The sequence below is a fragment of the Chlamydotis macqueenii genome, chromosome 17 (assembly GCF_036417535.1).
Source record: "Chlamydotis macqueenii isolate bChlMac1 chromosome 17, bChlMac1.mat, whole genome shotgun sequence".
In the NCBI taxonomy this organism is placed as follows: domain Eukaryota; kingdom Metazoa; phylum Chordata; class Aves; order Otidiformes; family Otididae; genus Chlamydotis; species Chlamydotis macqueenii.
This window is the reverse complement of record NC_141572.1, coordinates 6,144,449-6,163,951: the sequence shown is the minus strand read 5'-3', so window position 1 is coordinate 6,163,951 and position 19,503 is coordinate 6,144,449. Positions and strand designations below refer to the sequence as shown.

Below are 19,503 nucleotides of genomic sequence, written 5' to 3'. Positions count from 1 at the left end.
GTCAAAATATCCGCTGGATGATTTTATAGTTAGCAGTTCTGCAGCCCCCCAGGCAGTATGAACCTAGTCAATTTGCTACCCAATTTTTTTACCTAATTTTTACCCAAGTAAACGAAGCCCTCAAACTATCATGGACATTTCTTGTTAGAATCATATAATTTTTTTATGTGTTTCATAATTTTATGATTAAAGATGGAAAAGCCTCAGACAGCTCACTACAGTAATCAAAAATATTCCTCCCCATTACTGTCTGGAACATCTTTTTTTTTACATTTCACATATTCTTTTTGTCACAATAACTTAGCAGAAAAGTTAAAAATTCTATTATTGCAGAATAAATAATTTAACTTTGTAGTATCTTCCTGTCTAACTGATCTTTCTGTTTATCCTCATGACAGCACCCATCAATTTACATGATCTACATACCATCTCCTAAATGGTTTATACATGATAAAATAACCACCATGGAAATGCTAATCAATTATCATTGGCCTCCTAGAAATCAATAAGTATATGAACATTATCAATCCTAGTTTGCTAAATCTTGATGGGTATGGGTTTAAAGCTATAAAAGCTGTGATCTCCCAAGTGAATAATTTGTTGTAAGCAAGTTGCAATGCCTTCGTGAGTAGATAAGACTGAGTTCGTATTTCAGGTTCTTTACCAACCAGTAACAGGTTGAAGCACTGATCAAACTCCCTTTCCAGAAAGCCACGCACTGTCGCAGTGTCTGCACACCACCTTTCACCACCCCAGCGAGAGGGCCACCAAGGCTGGCCACGTTAACCTGTCACTGCTGTTAACGCGACTCCTCTGCCAAAGGGTCTCACAATCTTTTGCCAGTGCTTCACCACACTTCTGAAAGGTATGGAAGTGCTGTTATTCCTTCTTTACAGGCTGAAAGATGAAGTTTAAATGATACAGACAGACTAAGTTATACAGCAGTGGAGCTGGTTTCCCCTATCTCTGACTGTCTATCCAATCGGACTACTCTCTAGCTACCGATCATTCTGTAGCCACAAGAAAACTGCAGCTCTGAGTCTTCCTTATGTGCACTTTGGTTTATGAAATGCCAAAACTAAAAATAAACATTAAAGCACACAATAAACACAGCTTTATGAAATGCTATGTTGTGCATTGGGCTGCTGTTTTATTTTTTTTTATTTCAACTTCACATATGTTGACTAAATCCAACTTCTCCTACTGTGTTCAAACTAATGATTAAGATAACATTCTCTTACATCTTTCACAAATGTTTCTTTTGACTGAAAACGCCACTTTAATGAGCCCAAAACTTCTTAAAGAAAACCATTGTTTAAAAACTACTTGAGAAAGGAGGGAGTCGGAGGAAGAATGTTTCAACATTTAAAAAATAAGAATAATTTTTTTTTCTCAAGTCAAAATAACGGTTCCAAAATGTTATTAAATTTAGTCTAGGAAAAAATACTGAGATTTTTGTTTCATAGCTTGTAATATTTCATCTGAAAAGACCCCAAGATCGTTTCAGAAAGTATTCCCTGGTTAAGTGTACTTAACACCAGTTTCACATATATGCAACCAACGAACATCAAGGGATGTTTAATCAATAGCAGGCTTGAATAAAATTACATTTTATCATTGTCACAGGCTTTATTTGATTTGGAGAAAAACAAAGACACTCTCTTTAGATAAAGGAGTGTTGGCTTTTTCCCCTCTTTTTTACACCTGCTATGGTGATTTAGTATTTATTTTTTATATGATTTCTTCTCTTCACATTTTATCTACTGAACATTTCAGTGTTTTATGTTTTTAATGTTCTTGTTTGTGAGACACTGGGAGTGCTCTGGTACTATAAAAATAATTTATTCTGATTATTATGTTATACTATAGATGTAGAACTAATATGACTTACTGATAATTTTTATTTCCCAGAGGTATGAAAAAAAGTATGAACAGATAGAGATGTATTAAAAAACATACCGACAGTAGGATACTGAATTACTTTCAGAATTATTGAATTACTAATTCAATGTTAACAATACTGCTTAAGCTTAGGAACTACTGGAGTTTATGTATAGAAAGCAGCATTTTCCATTGACCCATTTCTACTCAATTTTAAATCTCTAGTGGGGGTTTTATGCTAGTGACTAGTTGTATGTTTGGTTTGATAGTCTTATACAGATTTAATCATCTTCTGTAATCAACACATTGTCAAACTTGTGCCCCACTATTCCACCGGTCATTTTGTGATGCTAGCCCAAGAAGAAGAAAGGGAAGAGAAAAAGAATAAAGAGATTCAAGCATCTATGAGGACAAATAGATTCCAAGACATCAGAGACATAAAAATTTTGTTAGCTCCAAAGATAAAAATATATATTTAAAAAATCCCACTAAAAGGCTACACTGAAAAACTGTCTCCTAAATTTGAAACCTGTAAGACAACTTCTTTGTTTGTCAAATTGCAGTTCTTGGTGCCACAGACAAGATTTTGGGCACTATAAGCTTATTTCTGCTTTTGTTTAAATTAATTATACTGTGGATCATTGATCCGAGGAGTTGGTGATTAGTTCTAATTTACATTGCAGTTAGAAAAGACTAAATTTTCAGCAATCAACACTCAATTGTTTTAAATGTCAATAAAGAAAAGTGTCAAGCTAGAATTGTAGAATTCATTCCCATAAGGAAACAAACTATGATTATTGAATTACAGAATTTGACAGTAAAAAACCCAAATTAATCATAATTAATGAATTTACCAACCTTCAGGTCCACAAACTTCCGGATTACTAATGCAAGAATTTTGATAGCTTCCAAAGAAGAGAAAGGTAACTCCTTTCTTTTCAGTGACGTAAATTCCTTTGTTCACCATTCCTTCTACAATATCTAAAGGAAAAGCAAGACATAGTTTAACATTTATATGAACCAAAATTTAATAGAATCAGGATTTTAACAGACTCATACACCTCATATGTTTACCTTGTCCCAAGTATAGGTTTGCTTTTGTTGGGGTTTTTTGTTGTTTTCTTCTGTCAGGTTTTTTGTTTGCTTGTTTGGGGATTTTTTGTTTGGTTGGGTTTTTTTTTGTTTGGTTGGGTTTTTTTTGTTTCTTTGGGGGTTTTTTTTTGTTTGCTTGAGGTTTTTTGTTTGCTTGGGGTTTTTTTTTCCCCAAAGACCCATACAGATAACTCCTTCATTTCAAGTTTGTAAAAATTATACTCATATCCGTTACTCAGATTCTTGATTAACTAAGCAAGCTTGACAGAACTCATACATCCAAAAATTATTATTTTAAAGTAATCTGAATAAACATTACCCTTTCCAGAGTTGTGAATACCAGACACATCGCTGAGGTATTTCTGTCTTACTGTTAGGCTGAGGTAGTGAAGAAATTCTTTAATCAATCAAAAATGTAACAGAACAGGGTTGTTTTTATTTTTTGAAAGGGAAATTTTGTGATCAAAAGTCATTTTTCATTAAAAAAAATAAAAAAAAAATCAATGAAATATACTTGACAAGCTGTATTCAAAAGGCAGAAATATATATTGTTTTCAGACATTCTTTGGTATAGCATCATTGTCATTTGGAAAGGCTATTTCTTTGTCTAACATGGATAATGACTAATCGTCTTGCAATCTGATTGTGATTTTCTTGTGTTCCCTGCTAAAGAAAAGCACAGTTGATTCATCCTCTACTAGCTAAAGCACGAGCCTTCTTAATACTAAAAAAACATTACACTTGTTCCGTATAGGAAAGCTCACTAAGGTCTGAGAGTCCAGCTGATAGATCATGATGTTCATCTTATTTGTCCCAAAATAAAAAGAGGGATTAATTCTAGCACTGAAAATGAAATCACAATCAAAACAATTCCACTGTTTTAAAAAGCCTGCATTTCTCAGAACACAGAATACTCTATCATCTATTTCTGAGCAGACAGAATGTAATTGTTCAGTTTGGAATTTCATGTTAATACCATTGTTTATGATGGCATTTCTGCAAGGATTGTGAAGATTCAGAACCTTATTTTTAAGATTCTTCTCTAGAATTTCTTCTGAAAAAGTGTTAGGAGAAGAGCTGCTCCAAGGGAAACACCAGCGACGAGAACACAGTCTTCTCTGAGGTGCAGGAATTGCCAGCTACGTGCTGCTTGGTATTTGAAAATCTAATGAGGTCATAAGGGGAAACGAGGAAGGACACATGGTCTAAAACATGTGAGAGGTTGGATGTAAGAGACTTCTCTCCATATTTATCACTGTATCTGATTTAACAGAAGCCTTTTGCAAGCAGAGCACAGTGGAAATCACACCAAAGTTGCACAGTCAGTGCCAGGGACAGACCATCTATCTGGAGTGATGACCACAAATACTTTAGTCACTGCTTCATCTAGATGGTGTATCCTTTTATGCAATGGGGATGTGAGCAAAAGCACATCTCATTTTCAAACTGTAGACAATCATCAGGCATGAGGATAGCAGTCACAGTGCTGGTCCATCTGTAGGACAACACCACTCAAGGAGACAGCAACAGCATAGCATAGCTCTCAGTGAGCGTATGCCCAAATATTTTCTTAGTTCATTCCAAATTTCAACACAAATACCACAGTTTTCAGATGTCTTCCCCTCCCTTTGAGGAAGAAGTCATCAAGTTCTGTCTCCAATTGATAGATAAAATTTAGTTTCATTTACAAATTTGAGTGTGTATTATGAAGTGAAGTAAACATTTCTAAGTTCTTCTTGAGTCGCCTGAATTCTAAGTTAATTTAGAAAAAAATAAATCCCATAACATAATGCATTTCTGTTTCCATAGCACTTCCTTTGTCATTGATGTCATTATTTTTAGTGTTCATACTGAATATATCTTATTATGTGAGAACTATGCAAATGGTCTATAAAGTAGATAAGAAAGAACTGAAAGGAATTAGGGTCATTTGAAGTGCACTATTAATATAGTTCACATTCGCCAGCATACATTTACTGTTAGAGACTAGAAAAATAGTGCTTTTAGCATCCTAATATAGACCTCCTAGTATCTGAGCAGCCCAAATGACAGTTCTACCATTTCCATCCTTCTCCTTGGGTCAGATTTTCCAACAACTAGATGCGAGTTAATACCTAATTGTAAAGTGGACAAGAGGTTCTATTTCAATTGCACCTACACAAGCAGTGACTTAAATTAAATGACTTTAAGCTTAATGCTGGTATAGATGTAATTAATTTCCAATCCATCATGTTTCTGCCTAGAGAGTTTTCATTTTCTGTTCTTCCTTTTATCTTATAGTGCATTGATGTAAAAAATAAATAAGTAACTTAAATAATTAAAAGGACATATATGTGCAGATTTTTTGCTTGCCTTTAAAAAAAAAAAACCACACGTTTATCAAAGATGTCAAGATTGACAAGATCTTACTTCCAGGCTTTGCAAATTTGCTTGCATTTCTCTTTCTTAATGTGTCCTTTAAAAATTACTATGAAATAGTGAGAAACAGATGGCTTCTTTTTCCATCTAACCTTGAAAGACAAGAAAAAAAATTAACCTATTTGTTCTTATATGTTCCTCTGAAATGTCATCTCTGTTTCTTTTAAGCTTAATACAAATATTCTAGGTTTTGGAGAACCACTGGGCCTCATCCTCTCATGGGCTGCTTAGCATGGGGATGCCTGTCACAGTATGTCAGAGTAATTCAGGTAACACTGCACACGTGCTTTTTCAATAACGTGTGCCAATGTAATGATAAATAGACCTTTACAACATGACCACTTGAACAAAAACTCAGCGTTAACTTTGAATCCAATGTGACAAGAACCATCCAAGCCTGACAAATGCAGAACAAAAAAAAAAAAAAAAGTAAATCCTCACCTACAGTTGCAGAGAAGTTAGAGTATGCAGAGTCATTGGTATATACAAAGGTAGAGTTATGGGAAGGAAGCACAGTGAAGTTGTGGATTCTTAGAGCTGGGTGGAACAACAAAAGAAAATAAGCAAATAAGCAAAACAATGAATAAACACAATCAGTAATGAATTGACCAGTTCATATCTCTCAACATAGCACAAATCACAGATTTGTGATTTGTCAGTGGCCTTTAAAATTATCATACAACCACTTCTCCCAAGTCCTTCTCCCAAGGACTTGTATGCACATGAATGTTACATTCTTTAACTATACAAGCAAATACAGTGTCACTAAAAAAAAAATTTTTCTTTACAGTAACTGACAAGAAAAAACTATAAAAAATGCAACTGCAGACTAAGGGCTCTGAAATATAATCACGATGGTAAGGAACTCCGCAACTGTAACAAAAATCGTACTGGTGCAACAGCTATGGGCAATTCAAGTCCCATGTCCAGTTCTGGACTCCTCAGCACAAGAGAGACATGGACATACTGGAGCAAGTCCAGTGAAAGACAGAGTGCTGGAACTGCTCAGTCTGGAGAAAAGAGATGTTATCAATGTGTATAAGCACCCAAAGGGAGGTGTAAAGACAGTGCCAGACTCTCCTTACTTGTATCCAGTGAACAGATAAGAGGCAATTGGCACAAACGAAAATACAAGAAATTCCTTCTAAACATGAGGAAAAAACCCCAGCTTTTTAATATCTGATAATAAAACTGTATTGTCTAATTTTTTTTTCTTATTTTGATAAAAGTCAACAGTATCTTGCGCACTGTAATTATTTACCCAGGGCAAGCAAATAGAGCTTGATGGAAAGCCCATGAAAGTAAATAGAGACACATTGATTTGGAATTAGACCAACTGAGCTCACAGAAGGGAAAGGCAAATGCTCTTTAAAAAATTAATAATAATACAAACAAAAACCTCAAGAGAAAAATGCATAGAAAACAAGCGGTCATATAAAAAACCTTAACATGACCACATCTTTATTTTATTTGCTATATTTTAAGTTGATAGTTTCCCTTCAATTGCTTCTACTGCTGAGGTAACAAAAAAAAATAATTTGCTGACATTCTCACAACACAAACCCATTGAGAGATATAAATCTGGCTTCACACACAATGACTTCAACAAATAAAGTGGATTAACATGACGGACAGATTATGATGCTTCAAAGATTTAAGAGGAGAAACATGGAATGAAAATAATTGCATGATATGATGAGTGGAAAACAAGAAAGACACCAGCAATAAACAGAAGAATTGTGTAATCGGAATGGTATCAAAAACAAGTAAATAGTCACCTGTATTAGATTACAACAATAAAGAAAAATTTTCTTGTATATCAAAGTCAAATATCAAATAGACACATAAAACCTACACTGGAGGCAGTTGAAATAACATGTATTATAAAACACAACATTAAGGAAAGAATTCAACATTGTCAAAGTTGAACTGCAGAGAAAAAGACTTTTGGCTACTGGTATCTACAAACAATAGTGAGACAAAGTCCTCCAAACTTTTTTGCAGCAAAGTCACGCAGCCAGCTCATTTCTAAAGTTATTTAATGCAATCAAGGGAGTCAAAGGAGATTGCTCATGTGAGCCAGTCCCATTCCTATAAGTGAAGTGTGTAGCATCAGGAATTTTGTATGTTCTGCTTTATCTCTTCCAAGATAATACTGAAAAGATTTCTGAATTTTGCTGAAATAATGCAATTTAATATAAGTCAAAAAACAATCCAACATCAATTGTCATTCCTCCAAGAGCTATATTTTATATATAGCTTTCCAGCACTTTCAAAACAACTTTGTTGTAACGTAAGTGCCAAAACAGTGCTAGATATGCAGTGCTTAGAAACGATATGAAGTCTAGTGTCAGAAAATTACTTTAACATACTGTTAGAGAACTCACATGGCAACTTTTTGTAAGTCAAATTATGATTCTATTGAAGTCAACAGGAATGCTGCCCTCAGCCTCTAATGGGAGAACAACATTGCCCAAATTTATTTCTGGTCAGCTGATTTCATTCCTTTAAGAAACTTTCTGGAAAGATGGGTCAAAGTTTAAGCTTAAAGTATTTGAACACCTCTGGAATAAAAGTTTTTAGATATTTATGGATCTTTTTCCCACTTAGAAACAGAGACTGATATTGCCATCTTTGCGTAATAAATAGCAATAACTTTGCACTTCTATAATATTTTTTTTTATGTAAGCTTGTAAAGGTCTCTAACTTCTGATTTAATCTTCTTTAGTGTGAGTAAAGATATTACAGTCACCAGTAGTAACACAGCAGCTATTCCTTGCACTGGCACAAAACAGTTTAGCTCAACTGCCAAGGTCGTTGGCCATAATGTGAGAAATAGTGGGGAATATACATCAGCCCAACTTGGTATTGGCTAAAATGTCAGAAGAGAAAAAAAAGTTCATGTGAAAATTACTAAGGGACCCTTGAGTCTCAGAAGGAGGTAAAGCACAGCTAAAAATTTCATCTGAAAGCAATAGCCCACGATGCTGCAATGGGATAGAGGGGTTCAATCAAAGCTCCATCGGTTACATCACCCGCACATCCGCGGGAAGCCCTCATCACCCTTCTTGTTCCTGGTACATAACATCAGAACTAGAAAACTGCTGAATCCAACCAGATTGCCTTGTAATATAATTCCCTCTGGGATCCTGCAGTCCTGACAACTGACTGTTTCAAATCAGTGAGAGTTTTGCCTTACCAAGCCTCTCTTGATTTTGCTCTATTGGAAAAAAAAAAGTTTGAACTAATGCTGCAATACTGCTTTTAAGGAAATTTCCAAAAGCACATAGAAGCGCTGAGTAAGAAGTATTCAAACAAGAACTTACACTTTTCTTTCTATGGAAACTATCCACAATTTTGAAAAGTGCCTGAAGAATTTGGGCATTTATATTCCTTCCAAAAAGCAAAAAGAAACAGGCATCTTCACTGCTGGCATAGTGAAAGATCTCAGTCACTGAACATATTAGTGCATGTTACGCATATACCAAACCAACTAATAACAATGCGATTTCAATGACTCTTTGGATCATAAACCCTTTCTCTTTATAACCTTAACAATGCATAGACAGCCCATAAAATGTCTGAGAATACTCTATAAAAGTCAGTTCACAAATACAATATCATTTGGACATCGGAGCACTGCAAGAATATTAACTGAAAAAAAATCTCAACTGCTGTGGTACAAAAGCTAACCCCTTTCATTTCTCCTGCTCCCTTTCTACTTACAGACTGCCACAAATACTTATGTTATTGCCATTGTCAACGAATCCTTTGTCTACCTCCATTCGTATCCCGAAATTCATGAATTCCATCCACATCTTCCAGTGGCCAGTAATGGGAAGCTGATGCGAAAACTTTGAACCCTTTCAAGAAACACAGATGAAAAGGTTATTAAAGTAAGGCCCAACAAGGAGCGTAACAATTCTCCACAGAAAAGAATATTAAAGGAGTTCAATAGGTTAAGTAAAAAAAACATTTTATGTAAATCATGTACTACACATAAAACAGACCATAAATCAAAATGGCAGAGGAGATTAAAGTCACCTCGCTGATGAACCATTGAAGAAAACTTGGTTTTAAAACTCAACTGATTTTTATTCTAATTGCACTTAAAATGTGTGACCATCTCTCACTAAATCTCTGCTAGCGTACCCAGCAGCATTTGTTGAAGTAACAGTTGCGAAGTCATTCAAGAGTAATTTCACGCGGGAATGTTTATCCTCTATAGCACACTACTACTGCTCCTGCCTCCTCCATAGGTAACTCAGCTCTCTGCAGTTCAAGAGAGGAGGAGATGCTAGAGAGCTCCCAGAAATCTTATCCTCTTCCCAAAACCCACTGAAAAACCAGTGCAACACCTTCAGGTTAAATTAATCTAACTGTTTTTTTCACCTTTGGTTTCTATGGAGAGACACTAGTCAGACACAGTACGGAGCAGTACTTGGTGGAGAGACTATAGGTGCCTGCAGTTGTTACTGCAGTCAAGCCATCCTGATGTCTCCAGACACAGCTTAACAGTCACATAGCAGAACTACACCCTTTAACAGAAGGGATTTGTTGTTCCTCATGAGAAGGAGTTCCAGAATCTTAAGTAACATACAGAAGAGAGTTCACTGCTCCCCAGACGGTATTAGCTATTCCTTCAGAACCTTCTCCACTACACCAAAACCAGAACAACTCCATCTGGCTGATGGCAACATCTTGTTTTCCTAAATGTCCTCCTTAGCAACAGGTGGACAGGCTGACAAAAGTAAAACATCTGTCAGTTTCCACTGGCAGATTTATCTGGACAGTCTAATTGATGAGTTTGAACAGTCTGATATCCTCCATCCTCAGGGCATAGTTTCAGAGCTAGGACACAGAGGATCCTAAGATGTTTTTATATAAAAAAGCAAAGCTGATAAAATTGCTCAACATCACAACAAGCAACTGTAGATTTGAGAGCACAGATCTAAAAACAGCTCTGCATCTTGTGAGGGTACGGGAACTACTACTCAGACTTCCTTCCAAACCCAACTATACCAAAGATATCTAACGAATTATTCATAATTGATCAGGGTCTATTATTGGCCTACCTAACTAGAAATGCTTGCAGTTGTCATAGAGGTTTTCCCACAGAGACGGAGCATGAGTATAAATAGATAAGATGGGGATATCTTCAGAGAAATGGATGAGATTCTATGGCTACATGTTTCCTTTGAATATTTAGAAGATACAGAAGAAGGCACAATTGCTAACAAAAGGAGAAAACTACTGTCAACGTAAGAGAATTATGACACAGAATAACCCAATTTGAAAATTTCAGGTGAGTCAAACTCAACTAAGCTGAGCGTGGTAAAGCACACTGAGGAAACAGGATACAAGTTTTTGCATTTACATGAACTAAATCTGGGCATGTGCTTTGTTCTGTCAAAGAACATATTCTGGCTGCTGCAAAAGAAACAAAAGTGGTCCATTTCTACAATATTAAGAGCATCCACATACACAACTTGTGCAAATGTACCTCCATCCAACTTTCATCGAACTACCAGTTCCATTTTGCAGAGCACAGAACATGCCTACAGTTTCACACTGTGCATATATGCAAACATCTCTTGTTCCCATTAACATGTCCCTTTTGTATCAGGGGAAAAAAAATATTAAGAGAGGTAGTAGGAAAAATATAGAGAAAAATATAAAAGAAAAATCCCAGGATAAAATTATTTTATGTCAAAAAACTGTCACAACATGGCACAAGTATTTTAGGAGGAGGAGGAATAGTAGCAGCATCAGGACAAAGGCATTTCCATGGTTGGCATCAAACTTATAAGGAGAAGCTATATTCTAAGGAGTTTACATTTAAAAATTGGGGAAAAAAAATGGGGAAAAAATGGGAAGGGAAACAGATATGCAGCAAAGTGAATTGCCTAGAGCCATGCTGCATGTCAGTGGCTTTCCCAGCTCCCTGTTCTGAACTATACAAAGCCATGCTGTTACCCCACTTCCAGCCAGTCAGCCCTGAGAAGACTTCTGAAAACAAACACCTGTTGCCTTGAATTCAATTTATACTTGCAATATGCTTTCAATAGGTAAACACTTTGCATTTAGAACAAAATCATAGGACTTGTTTACAGCCTAGTTCAAACCCAGAAAGCATTGCTCACAATTATGCTTACACACACACACACACACTGTGCTACAAAATAAATGTTGTGTGATTTGCCCCTTATTGCGACTTTTTTTCCCCCCACTGTTCCACCAGCTAGTAGCCAGTGATCCTCATCTCTAGGAAATGGGGCTATTTCTTGGGCTTTAAGTGGAAGCAGAACAAAAGAAACTAATCCATCTGAAGCTACTGCAACAGCAGACAACAGGGCTTTTCCACATCACTCTGTGTTTTATTTTGAAAATAATTATATATGGTTAAAACTTAAAAGCACGTAGCAATACATGAATTGGTAAAGCAGTAAAATTGTACTTGTACACCACCATGAGGCTTGAGGTTAAACTATTTATATAAACAGAAGAATTCTGCCATTACACACACAGACCCCAAATAAGCTTTGAGTAAGTTTTTTCTACATTGAAAACAGATCAGAGAACCTTAATGTGCTCTATAACGGATTTAAACTTAAGCAGGAAGGCTGGGAGGAGGGTGATGCATACAAGATGGCATATCTAACTGTAAATCAATGAATTGAAATGCTGAACACTGAGGCAGTGTGGAAAAAAAAATAACATAGTCTATGTAAAGGTCTGATTCAGAAACTCACGCTCAAAAAAAGTAATAATAAACAAACGCTGCATGTAGGATTTCTCTATGTATCAAATACAATCCATCTTTCTCCAAATACATTTCAATGCAGAATATTTAGTAGGCAGCTTACTGAATTTAAAATGACTGGGACAGTCTGATACTTTAGACTTTATTATATTTTTAATACAGAGCTGACATACAAATGTAGGACCAGAGCTTCTTTGGGACGACTAAGAAAATGAAAAATAGAAACTGAAAAAGCAAATAAATAGTTAAGCATATTGTCAGAAAATGTAAACAGAACATTCCTTACCTGGGTGTTTGGATAGCTGGGAATAGTTTCCATATACCTGCACAGAAAACATTACATAATGAGACACAGTGAGGCAAAACATGCTAAGAGGAATTCAAATATATCTCACTACTGACCATATGCAGAACATTACCTGATATTTGTACTGAAATAAAACCAGCAAAGAATAATGACAACACAGCAGAGATAATAAATTCTCCATGGTCTATTTAAGGTTAAATGTACAACAAACAAAATTCCTGCAAGATTTCAATCATAAGTTTTCCTTTGCTATTTTTTGTAGTAAAAAGGACATTTTCCATGCAGGCTCAAAAAGTCCGCTCCTTCAGTGGTGGTGAAATATCCTTCCAGACCCTTTGAGTAGTATTTGCTCGCTTCACACTTTGATCTCTTCATTTAACTGTAAATAAATTACTGTGACTGGACGAAAAAGAAAAGAAATGTGCATCAGATCCCAAAGTTGTACTGTTCCATGGAAAGAAGTCAAATATTTCTGTTACAATCTGTGCCAAAAAGAAAAGATCTTGTTGTAAACTTTCTTCCTATGGTTGCTTTTCCTTTCAATTACTTTCACGTTGTCGGAGATCGGAAGCCAGTTTAGTTTGCTAGCGAGAAAGCGTGCTTCCTTAAAGCATACAGGGCGGATAACTCCCGCTGTTTCCTCAGAAACTGAGCTGAACAGAGTTGCTAACTCCTCGCTTGTCCAGCTCACGTTTGCACCTCCATCCCAGATCTTTTTGGGTGGAGAGCAAGTCTGAGTGATGTCATGCTTTCTTCTCAAACTTTGTCCCATTCTGGTACTCTATTTATATCACGCTGCTGCTGTCTCTTTTCTGGGTCCTAACACCAGCCAGCTAGGAACAAGTGGAAACAAGTCAGTGTGCTTCAGCAAACAGATCAAAGAGATCACCCGCTCTTCGCAGTCTGCACGCTTAGAGAAGAATAAAAACCAGAACAAGTGTTCTTAATTCAAATGTTCAAGAAAAATAAAAGAGGTTTTGACAGAACTTTTTGAAGGAAAGCTAAGATATATTTATTAAAATAACAGATTGTGTTTCTCTCTAAGTAAGCATAACCTTTAAAAAAAAATACTGTTTTAAATCTCATGGCACACTGAGGGATTAACTTTATTATGTCTCTGTCAAGAAGGGGAAACCGAAGCAACAGTCATTTCACTGATTTACTCAAAGCTGCACAAGAAAACTAGTAAAAGAATGAGGAAAATACTTCTATAGCTGCCCCTTCACGTTCATTTTTGCAAATGAAAAATAATTACATTTAAGTATTTTTGTAAGAGCCTCCCAATTACTCTCTGAACCACGTCACATCATTTTATACGTAAAAGAAAAATAGTATCTCAAACTAGTCAATATTCTTCCTTTAATCTGCTCCTCTATAGTAAAATCTTGTTTTCAATTCCCTCCAAGTTCTTTCTTATTTTCAGTGAAATAAACTCAAAGAGCAATATTTTAAATAACATTTCATAAGCTTTCTATCCCTGATCATCTCCTCTTAATTTCCGTATCAACCTCTTCTTTATCCTCACACGAGCTATTTAAAGGTGATGTAGGCAAGATCAGAAACTAAAAATCTGAGTTGCTATGCTAACATCTCAGCAAAAATGAAATTATTTTATTTTGCCAAAAGTCACGTCAATAGATTAGAACTTGTTTTCAGCCCCAGATGCTTACTTGTGCAGGAAAACACTCTCTACCTAAAATCAATGGACACACAAGATACCAATCTGTAGAAAATGAACACCTGCTCCTGTTTCCACGCACACTACTATCTCTCTATCACTTATCCTCTGACCTTTACTTATCCTTCCCTCCCCACGCATCCATTTTGTGACTTTGGCTCCATCTTTTCACGTGCCTACATCAGCCTGTATCTGCCTGCTTCCTTTTCTTAGCTCTAACCCTTCCAGTATATCAGCCCTCTTACTTGTCTACTTCTGAATCACAGCTTCTGCACTGAACTCTTAGCTACAGTCTGATAATTTTTAGGATGAAACAGTTCTCAACTGACACTTTATATAGAGATTATATAACAGAAAGCCCAGCAAGTTTGGTGGCAGCTGTGGCCCCGATTTACTCAGTTGGCTCCCTGGACGTACGCTGAACTTCCAAAGCTTCTGGTGGTAACTAGCTCCTTATAGGTGACTGGTGAGTAGATGGGACTCCAGGGTCCAAGGACTGAAGAAGTCAAAATTAATTTTGGAAACCTTCAGACATTAATGCTGCATGAATGCTTCAATGTTACCAAAGTTTAATATTACAAAATTTCAGTATTGAAATAAAATGCACATTTTGTTTGTAATTCTGATTTGGACCCACAACATAATAATTTTGAAAATTTTGAATTTCAGTTCCTACTAAAATTTAGCTTCCCACTTAGTTATAACCCTTCTGCCTTTTGTTTATTTCCCTCTAAGATTTATTTTTTCTAGACTTCTTCCATCATTACTGTTAGTCACAAACTCTTCTATGTTCTGAAGGAATAGGAGGAATTCTGTGTAAACCCTAGGAATTCGGCATCATGTACTGACAAGTAGAGCCACCCTTAGAAATAATAGAGAGCTGCAGCAAAAAATCCTGAGAAAAGCTAAAATGTAAAAAGAGAAAGACAGGAATTTGAAATATTTGCCAAGTGAGGCCTGTCGGGGAAAGAATATGCTTACCAAAACAATTGTGAAAATCCAAGCAAACATGTTCACTGCCAAAAATTTTAGTGGAAACAGCAAATTGCAAGCAGACATCGGAGATTATTTGCAGAAACAAAATTCTGAATTTACTCCTGTAATCATTTGGAACCCTGATCTGAAAAGTCACACTGCTCCCACCCCAGACCAAAGGCAGCACCGGGCATCGTGCGTGCAAACCAGAGCACCCGATCGGATGCTCGGGAGACAAACAGCCACAGCGGATTGCTCTTGAAGAACCTGTGGATGAAATAACATTTATTTAAAGTACTTGCATGTCAATAAAAGCACAAAGGTCTGTATACACTGCGTAACCAGGCAGCCTGCGCTAACTGCTGGAGAGGCTTCTCCCCAGCACTTCTCTCGCACTCCACTGACCCAGGGCCTGGCCAAGGGCGTAAGGATGGAGAAAGCTGTGACCCCCGTGTTACGGTACTTGGGGGCCCTGAAAGGCCTCCAGATTTTCTGTCCCACTGAGGTAGAGAGCAGCCAAGGGTCCAGGGAGGAGCTGCTCTGCAGCTCAGACATTTGCTGACAGGTAGAACAAATTCCCTGAACAGAACAGAACGCCTGATGATCTGCAGCACAGTCAAAGGTTTGCAAACAGCACTGGGAAATTATATGCCCTAGGTTTCCCTCTCTCTTTTTTTTTCCCCTCCCTTTCCTTCTTCTTTGGGGAGTGGAGGGCTTTCAAAGACAAGGTTTCACTAAAAAGAAAGATCAATCCTTACATGTCAGTGATGTCGGTTGCAATACTTGCACAGCAACGTGAGCGTGACCTACCGTGCAATAATTCAGCTTAACTTTCAGTTTCAGCTTTCCTTGTTCACCTCGTATTCATTCAGGATGATTATATTATTGAAACAGAAAATCAGTAAATGCTGTAGCTGACTTTTACCAGGAAATGAAACATAACATGAAGTTAAAAATCTTTATTGCTAACTATATAAATACAAGCAGGGAGAACAGTCCTTTTGAATTCTTCAAGGAATTAGTTACACTGCAGAAGAGGAACAATCTGTAATACAGTTTTCTTCCTTTGTTTTCACTGGAATCATTAACTTCTCACAAGAGAGTTGGTGCATAATTGGAATTCAAATATTTTAACAAACATCTTAAAGGAGTATTTTAAGAACAAATCTGACAGCTAGATTTTGTAAAACTTGTCTAATATCACAATCTCTACTAATACATCAATAAATATTCTGGATTAAAATGAATACCTGGTCAAACTGTTTCTCTGTCAGTAGTAGAAACTGTTGACAAGGTGGTTACAGCTCATCTATCAACATCCATCCACTTAAATTTGAAATATTAGTGCTGACTTTTCTGGCTTGTTACGGACATCTGATGTAAATAGTTGTAGAACTGATTTTATGTAATTCACTTACACAAAAAGCCCCACCGTTTTGTCAACTAACTCAGCTGTCCTTTGCCGTGGGGAACACCAGGGCAACTCTACCAGCTCGCTTGGAACTGCTCGGCAGTACATAAGTGCAATTTGATGAGATTTGCACATCTGCAAGGAACCAGGACAAGAGCCTGTACCAACTTGCCGCCAACTTGCTGCCTTCTTACACCTTTATAGCAGCACAGTTATTTTTAATGAGTATAAATTATTTCCTCCCAGAACGCTAAAGCAGAAGCAGTTTGACATATAAAGGGGTCACCTCTAAACACAGTTTATTACACTGGAGTAAGATTGTGTAAAGAAAAGGTAGAATACTAAAGAAGAGTTTGGGGTTTTTTTTTATCATCACTTTGGTGATCATTCCTAAACCTATGAAGCTGGTCTTGGACAGGACAGCAATGGGAAGGTCTTGCACTAGCGCTCAGACCAAGTTTGATACGTTCACTACCAAAGCAGCATGTTGGCACTGTATTTAAACTTCTGCAGTGCTCACATTCAACAGGAAGGTCAAGGACTTGGTGAACAGAGTCCTCTCCCTCTAGTTCCTGTACAAAATTAAACGCAACCCAGAGTGAAGCAGCTGACCCTGCCGATAAGTGTGCTTCTCCATCAAATGTTGGGAACTATCTGTATCATTCACCTGGTTCTTCTTTGACTTGTGCATCCCTGTCCCACAATTGCTGCCTGCATTCTGCTCTATCCAATTCATCGAGACCATGAGTTCTACTCTGATTTTTAAAGGCCGCTACCCCCGTATCATGACAAACAGGTCCATCTTGCATTTGGCAGTACTTAAAAGGACTGTAGTTTGAAGAGCTGGTTTTGTTCCAGTTTTTATTTGCACAATGCTATCTAACATAAAGACAGGGTGACAGTGACCATTGTATGCATCTTGTCTCTAGGAGTAAAAGATATTTTTTGCAAAATTAGAAAGTATTAGCACATTCGTTAAAATATTACATGAAATTTTCTTTCAGTTGATTATACGGAGAAGGACCAATCTGAACTGTTCAGATTGAAGAAAAAGTAAACAAAGATCCTGGAGCTAATTCAACAAGGAATCATGGAAAATATTTTTCTAATTAAGACAAATGAGAAGTTGCTGGTCAATGCCAGAAAACAAAACCAGCCTTTTGGCAATAAAATTTAGGCCTAATCAGATGAAAACACTTTTATTATGTTATACATGTAGTGTTAAGCTGATTAATTTATATATTCTTTCTGAAAACATTAAGAGCTTGACAATTCAAAGACCAAGTAAGCGGGTGAATAATATCATACAATAAATGACACATTTAAGTATACTTTGGATGAGGTCTCACTTACTAATTAGTAGTTACTGGATTACTCTTTTTATTGTCTAATCACTGTATCATTCTGTTCATTAGACTTTTTCTGTATTCTGTGGTAGTGCCTTGAACATCTTATCCCACACACTGAAGAAATATTTGATTTTTGCAAAACAGTTTAAGCTTTTGTGCAAATCCCAAAGATTTCTTTCAATAAAATATTTTATTATCTGAGCCTTAATGTCAAACTTACATAATATTGGATAATTGTATAAACAAAACATATTTTTTTATGTGATTAGGCTAAAAATTATCTGCCAAAAAGCCACTGCCTGCCTATTTTTTATATTATTCAGGTAGTTAGATTTTCTTAATAACCCAAGTATTTCACTAATATAAAGTTTTGCCTTTGGAATTTGTGCCAGTTTTTCTCTTACAGTCTTACTTAATTCTCTCTTGCTCTTCGGGGTAAAAGCAACTCCATGAAAGTTTCATTCGACTGCTTTGTGAGACAAGTTTACTAGCACAAATGGAGAATACATCCAGAAGCCAATCTGCAAATTACTTCTCAGTAAGAACATCTGAGCCTGTTACAGATGTACATATTAAAGACTTTTCATTCTATGGGGAATAACACAGTTCCAGTCTTCTGTAGTTTCTTACTTTAGGTCTAAGTGGCAAAAGCAATGAGAGGATGGAGACAGAAATCAGAGAAATGGCTAAAATGTTGGCAGTAACTCCAAATCTGCACTTTTATTAAGATATGAAGAGTTATCAAATCTGAAATGAAACTCATTAATTAATTTTAAAACATGAAAACTGAATTCTAGAATTAAGATCCAGACTAAGTCCTGCAATTTCAGGTACTGAGTCTTGGAGTTTTAGCTCTCCATTGGTAGAAGAGGGTCAATACATAAACCAAACCCTGGCATAAAACCTCTTCCATGCACACTTTTGACCACTGTGACTCCTATTGGTTTGTTCCTTACTCTGCTGCAATGCTTAATAATCTTACTAGAGAAATCACATGTGTTGGCCACAACAGCCGTCTCAAAGATCCTAAAATCACAAGACACACCCTGGAATCATGGAACAGGCCAAAAACATGTTTTCAAAATAATGAACAAGAAAAAAAAAGATCCTATTTGTATCTGCCACCGTTCTCAATGCATACTGCAAAAAAAAAGCAACCCAAAATAAAATCAACCATTCAAAATTCAATTTTGCCTATGAAAATGGATATGATATGGAGATCAAAGAAAAATCCCTCTTTTCTTTTTCTAGAGGATTTGTCAGTCTCTCAGTGATTTTCATAGGCTCCTTAAATAACTGTTCTTTTCAGATGTCACTTGCAGCTAAAGATGGCTGTTGTGACCTTTTTCAGATATTTTTTGATTTGTTAGAAATACTGATTTTTCAAGAGATTGAGTGTTTCCCTTCTTTCTTTTGGGCTCTAAGCCTTTTTATCACATGCAAAGTCAGCTGGGGTGAAGAGCAGGAGATAGAATCATCAAGGAATACCTACCACATCAACATTCACATCTGTAGAATTAAACAAGGAAGAAATAGCTCTGTAGTCAAGCCAGTACCTGTAAAAATGGCATTTCAGAACTTAACGTGTCAGATTTTAACTAGCCAGTGATATATGTCATATATTTAGAA

General features: G+C 36.4%; 1 protein-coding gene across 1 annotated transcript in view; it reads right to left on the bottom strand.

Annotated features, from left to right (window-relative positions):
- Positions 1–12,693, bottom strand: part of ADGRD1 (adhesion G protein-coupled receptor D1) — a 151,415-nt gene extending 138,722 nt beyond the window's left edge. Inside the window, exons 1-4 of the mRNA XM_086761376.1 lie at positions 12,574–12,693; positions 12,441–12,477; positions 9,171–9,254; positions 2,740–2,862 (exon numbers count right to left, since the gene is read on the bottom strand). Coding sequence (XP_086617502.1) covers positions 2,740–2,862; positions 9,171–9,254; positions 12,441–12,477; positions 12,574–12,642 — 313 coding nt within the window. The 5' untranslated portion in view covers positions 12,643–12,693. The remainder of the gene's footprint in view (positions 1–2,739; positions 2,863–9,170; positions 9,255–12,440; positions 12,478–12,573) is intronic.
- Between the last annotated feature and the right edge of the window lie 6,810 nt (positions 12,694–19,503).